The sequence below is a fragment of the Antechinus flavipes genome, chromosome 1 (genome assembly GCF_016432865.1).
Source record: "Antechinus flavipes isolate AdamAnt ecotype Samford, QLD, Australia chromosome 1, AdamAnt_v2, whole genome shotgun sequence".
Classification (NCBI taxonomy): domain Eukaryota; kingdom Metazoa; phylum Chordata; class Mammalia; order Dasyuromorphia; family Dasyuridae; genus Antechinus; species Antechinus flavipes.
Window position 1 is genome coordinate 386,913,772 of NC_067398.1, and position 6,019 is coordinate 386,919,790.

The following is a 6,019-nucleotide window of genomic DNA, read 5'->3' on the forward strand; positions in this document are numbered from 1 at the left end:
CAGAAAACGATAAGAAATTGACAAGTAGTCTCTTCAAAAGATAACTCGGGAAAGATGAGGCAGAAATAGCATTTTTAAACAACCCAAGCTAGAGGATAAAGAAAATGCTTGTAACTTCATTCCTATAATAAAGTATTATAAAAAGCAATGCAGTTTAGCTCTGAAATACCTTTCTGGGTGCTTTCTGCCCAAGCCTCTAGTAAAATATTTTGGGGGAAAATGCATCTCTTTGAAACTTTTTCAAAGTCTAGAAGCTTCCTTTACCAATAAAGTTATTTTTAATTGACAAATGTTTACTGAGTGAATGAATGTCATTAATTTTCACTCTTAAATTAAAGCCTGATTCAAATGTATATCATTTAAGGAAATGGCTATGGGCATTGGGTGATCAGTAATCTAGTGTACTGCTCTATTCTAAATCTGGTGAACAGATCAAGGCAGCTTAATTATATTTGGGGTTAAATGAAAGTCTTCCTCTCAACAATGTATCCCTATCTCTGTGTATTGTGTAGATTGTTTCATAGTCCTCAGAAAGTGTGTTTCATGTTCTGATTCAGTATCTGGGCTTTTATTATTAGGTATTTGGAAATCAGAGGATAAAGTTGTGTTAGAACGTCTGGACAATTTGCAGTAATAATGAGGCCTAATGAGGTTGTTAGAAAGATAAAATGTTATTTACCAAAACACCTGATGGGATAATTTGACTTGCTGTGTTTTACTACTGATGATAAAAAGAATATTGATTGCAAATAAATCATGGCCTCTAAAAGCTTGCAAACGGTTCGTGTTTGCTCTTCCAGATCAAAGCCAAACTTAAAAGATAAAGTATCCAAATAGCATTTCTAGTAAGACTGAGTCAGCTTCCATTTCTTGAAGCTTATTTTCTCTTTCTTAGAGTTAATGTTTTACCATATACCTTTCTGTTTATATAAAAATCTGTAGATTGGATTTTGTAGAATTTTTAAAATTCATTTTTGTTTGTTTATTGGGGGAATTTGGGGAGAGGATTATAATGTAAAAGTGTCTTCTTTAGAATCTTATTTAAATACTTGTTAACTATTCCACCAAGATTATTTTTAAGCTAAAAGGAACATGCTTTCTTTTTTAATTTGGACTGGGGTTTAAAAGATATATAAAGAGGAGTCTGGTATTTGTCTTCCATCCTTAGGGTAAAATGGATATTGAGGGGGAGGGTATGAACAGTTTGTTTTGTTTCTTGATTAAAAGAAAAAAAACTTTCAGTTTTATAATTTCAGGATATTCACTTTAGTTGAAGATAAACTCAACACTCATCTATGATTAAGTACTTTGATTATTTTTAGGTGGGAAGGAGCTGAGGGGAAAAGGGAAGGGAAAATAGGTAGACAGAAAATGAGGTTGCAGTTCAAGGAGATACTGAGTTTAGTGGTTAGCTTTTCTCCCACCTCAAAAGTGTAGAGGATCTTCAGGAACAATTCTAATAACATATCCTAATTAGTAGGATTCCTCCCCCCTCACACACACCTCAGAGGCTTTTGTCTCCCCCCAACTTCAAAAAGATTTAGAGAGGTAAAATGGAGGAGGGAGGGAGAGGGGGGATGCTAAATGCTTCCGAAAAACCTAAGGGTACACTGAGTGACATTGAATACATATAACCTAACCTGGTTATACTTATTATAGACTCAAAGTCTCTCTCTCTCTCTCTCTCTCTCTCTCTCTCTCTCTCTCTCTCTCTCTCTCTCTCTCTCTCTCTCTCTCTACTCCAGGGTTCTCAGTATGAACTTAAGGACAACCCAGGAGTCCATCCTGCAACCTTCGCAGCTCATACAGCCCCTGGTTATTACCCTTATGGACAGTTCCAATATGGGGACCCGGGGAGGCCCAAGAACGCCACTCGGGAAAGCACCAGCACCCTGAAGGCCTGGTTGAATGAACATCGCAAGAATCCTTATCCTACAAAAGGGGAGAAGATCATGTTGGCCATCATCACTAAGATGACCCTTACTCAGGTTTCCACCTGGTTTGCTAATGCCCGCCGAAGGCTAAAGAAGGAAAACAAAGTGACTTGGGGGGCAAGAAGCAAAGACCAGGAGGACGGCAACCTTTTCGGTAGCGACAACGAAGGGGATCCAGAAAAGACAGAAGATGATGAGGAGATAGACTTGGAGAGCATAGATATTGACAAGATTGATGAGAACGACGGAGAACAGAGCAACGAAGAGGAGGAGGATAAATCTGAAAATCTCAGGACCAGTGAAGAAGACAGTCTGGACAAGGAGAAAGAGTTGCCCTTGTCAGGATCTGAAGGACTTAAACCCAAAGACTCTCTGTCCCTGTCGAAAGACATCTCTGACAGTAGCACACGGATCTTGAGCCCTAGCGGACAAAGCAATTTGCAGGGGCCACCTCACAATAAACCCAAGATCTGGTCTCTAGCGGAGACTGCCACCAGCCCTGATGGCGCCCTTAAGTCCTCCCCGCCTCCTCCACCCCCTCCTTCTTCCCAGGTCAATCACACTTCCCCTCAGCTCCAGCACCCCGCTTTCTTGCCCAGCCACGGACTCTACACGTGCCAAATTGGCAAATTTCACAACTGGACAAACGGGGCTTTTCTCACTCAGAGCTCTCTCTTGAATGTTAGGTCCTTTCTAGGAGTAAATCACCACCACGCCGCACACCACAACCACCACCTCCAGGCCCAGCAAGCGCCTTCCGTCCTCACAGCCACTCTGGGAGCGTTCAATAGCGACAAAGCTTCCGAAAGAACCAGTCCTAAACACACAGGTAAAATGGTTATCTAGTTGAGCGTGGTGATTAATAGTAGTCTAGTTCAGTATGAACTTTGTCTCTTTTTGCCTCTTACTTCTTCCTCACCCAGAACTTTAGCCAGCAAGGTCGGGAGCTCCCCTGATTCAGGAGGGAAAATTCCCTCCAATTCAAAGTACGTACTTCTGTGGAGCTTAAGGGGATCCATTTGGAGAGTCCAGAGATGAGGATAAGGCACCAGGACCCAGCGTTTAACAAAGCCCTCTAGGCCATTGTTTGCTGATATTTCCTGAATCATTTCGGAGAAAATCATTGTAGCTGGATAATCTGGACTAACCATTCATTTTGAAAATACGGGGGAGTAGTATAAACTTACTCAGTTGGGAGAGGAGGTTCTTGAAAACTGTCTCTGCTTGGGGTTGTGGGAGTGTGGCCTTCTCTTTTGAGTTTTAAAAAGATCTGCTTCTGTTTTCCTCCTCCTAGAAAGAGAAAATGTACCCAGGACCGATTCTCCTCCTCAGCAGTTAAAATCGCCCTTTCAACCTGTCCGCGACAAGTGAGTTGTTGTTTTATTATCCTAAAGTAATGTTAAATCTGATGGGAAAAAAAGAAGGTGAAGGGGAGAATTCGGAGGATAATTAGAGCTAATCATAAAGATTGCGCCAAAAGCGCGTTACAATAGCCCGCCCTCATCAAGGCGTAATCATTTGGAATAGACTCTAGGGAACTGGTAACTTGGGGGCAAACTTAGTACAGAGGAGCTTCAAGGGCACTGCTGCTGCTGCTGCTGCTGCTGCTGCTGCTTCTACTCGCACACTCTGTCAGTTCCTTCCTTGTTTAAAAGGGGGATGTGGCTCCCCAGTCATTTTAATAGCCAAGCAAGCTGAGGTAATACTTTTCAGTTGGTCTTTTTACTGACAAATTGTTACGTCTATTTTTTTTCCCCTACAGTTCTTTGGCTCAGCAAGAGGGAACACCGCGAATTTTAGCAGCTCTCCCTTCCGCTTGATTAAATGTTTTTGTTTGTTTGTTTGTTTTTTGGTTTTGTTTTGTTTTTTGAGGGGGCTTAGGGGAGGAAAAGGGGGTGGGTGGGAGGGGACACGGGGGAGGAATAATAATATTTCAGAGACTGGTATAAAGGACAAAAATGGAAATGATATAAACGATTCCCATCAATCACTTTTTTTGCAATAAGGTGCAAACCCATAAAAGCGATTCTTCCACATCCTAGTTGGATCCCTTCTTCTTTGTACCATTTCAGATCGTGTTATCCTAACCATTCTTCTATTATTTGTTTGGTAAATGTTCCTCTTGTGTTTGTACGGTTTTTTTTTTTTTTTTTTTGGATTATTTGGTTTTTTTTTTCTTCCTTTTTCTTTCTGTATATAGTGATTTCGGATTGTAAATAGCGGGTCAGCGAAACTTGTTTAAATCATATATTTTTGTCTAATAAACTAAATGAAATTATGGACTCTTCTCTTTCTGATGTATTTTGTGTATGAAAAATCTAGAGCTGAATTTTGAATCCCTGTTCAAAGTTTCTCATTTTTCTTTATTATACTACTAGTCTTTAATAACTTCTTAAGGTGCTTGTAGTTTAAAAGTTGCCAAACTATGTGCTTGGCTTATTGTTACTGTCATATGTGAAGGAAACAAACATGGGGAATTTTATAGTATAGATATTTGAATTTTAAACGTAGACTTTTTTTTTTTTTAAGAGTTCAGTTTTCCTGTTGTCAGATTAAAGTTATTCTTTTAAACTCTTACACTACAGAAATTTCTCTGGTGCATTCCTTTCTCACAGCATAAGTGAGTTCGGTTTCTAGAGTTTATAAAAATGATTTTTAAGTGATAAAAAAATGAAAAAGCGAGTTTTCTATCACTGCCCCCAAACTATAACTTCGGTTTCTAAATCAATTTATAACTAGTTGGCTCGACAGTGAATTGTGGCGCTAGTCCGTTTTGTGGGCAGAGTGGAAAAATAATGGAGTATGAAATTGTATTTTGAATGTATTTTTTAGTTATTTAGTTAAGCTAAACGTTGAAGAATTGGAAGGTTCTTTTAAACCCTAGTAATAGGCCAGTAGGAATAAAATTTGCCAGTAAGCTTTTCTCAGGGTTTAAGACAAGAGGTGCTGTGGAGATTTCTGAAGTGATGAGAAAGAAGTGGGGGGAGGGTGGTGGAGGAAAAGCAACCAGCTTATAAACGCCATGGTTTTATATAGGCATTAATCTTCCAAAGACAATCCGTTAAAACTTCTAATATTTTTGAATGTTTCCTTTTCTCCCCTCCCAAATGAGAACACTAAATGAGCATTGAGGTGCTAATAAGATACCAGATGGTTGTTGATGGTGGAAAATGGAAAGAAGCATCTGGGAAAGTCATTAAGAAATAATGTGGGGACGCCCAGTCCAAAGTGAACCGACCTCAAAAGAGCACTTGTCGGAAACAAGACGAGAGTTTCAAATAAAATATTAATAAAATCCCTATCAAGGTTACAGTTACTGGTTTTAATTTTAGCCACAACATTACTAAATAGAGATTTTTTTATGTCTTTTAAAATAGCTTAATATTTTTAAATGGTCACAGAAAACATACTGTTTTTTAATTTTTAAAATATTTTTCTAAGTTTTTCTCAAAAGAAGTGAAGTTTCCTTAGTTGTCAGTATTTAGAAAGATAGAATATATAATAATGTATCTCACAAGAATTCACATTTTTAATAAACTTTTCCAACTTCAAATAAAATAATTATTCCAAAGATTCTTGGAAACTTAAAAGGAGATGTCTTGAAATAAAAATCTGAGAACACTTAAAGTTTCATAGAATCAAAACTGCTACCAACTGTTAGCAACTTGTCCATATAAAATACTTCCCCGTTAGCGGTTAAGAGAATCAGAAATAGCCTGAGCTGGGACAACTGCACAGTTTCTGAAGATTTTCTCGTTTCTTCGGTCCCGCCCTTCCCCTTTCCCCCCTCCCCCACCTCATTTTCCTTTGCTGCCCACATGGCGTTCATAAACTGGCATCTTTCGTTTAAAAGGAAAGATTACATTTTAAAAGCATACAATGCTGTTCTGTGAGGCTAAGCAAACAAAGTGGTGCCAAATTGGCTTAAAAGAAAAGGGTTTGGATGGGGGATGGAAAGGAGAAGAGTGGAGGGAGGAGGGAAAAGGATTACGAGACACTTTAAAGGAGACCTTAATTGTTGAAAGTAATCTTATGTAGGAGAGAGGCAGTGCGTGTGTTTGTGTGTGGCGTTAAAGGTGTGCCTG

At 39.0% G+C, this 6,019-nt stretch overlaps 1 protein-coding gene across 1 annotated transcript in view; it reads left to right on the plus strand.

Moving 5' to 3' along the window:
• IRX1 (iroquois homeobox 1) overlaps positions 1 to 4,212 on the plus strand; it is a 6,762-nt gene extending 2,550 nt beyond the window's left edge. The window contains exons 2-4 of the mRNA XM_051969821.1: positions 1,746 to 2,763; positions 3,229 to 3,301; positions 3,697 to 4,212. Coding sequence (XP_051825781.1) covers positions 1,746 to 2,763; positions 3,229 to 3,301; positions 3,697 to 3,754 — 1,149 coding nt within the window. The 3' untranslated portion in view covers positions 3,755 to 4,212. The remainder of the gene's footprint in view (positions 1 to 1,745; positions 2,764 to 3,228; positions 3,302 to 3,696) is intronic.
• Positions 4,213 to 6,019: the final 1,807 nt, after the last annotated feature.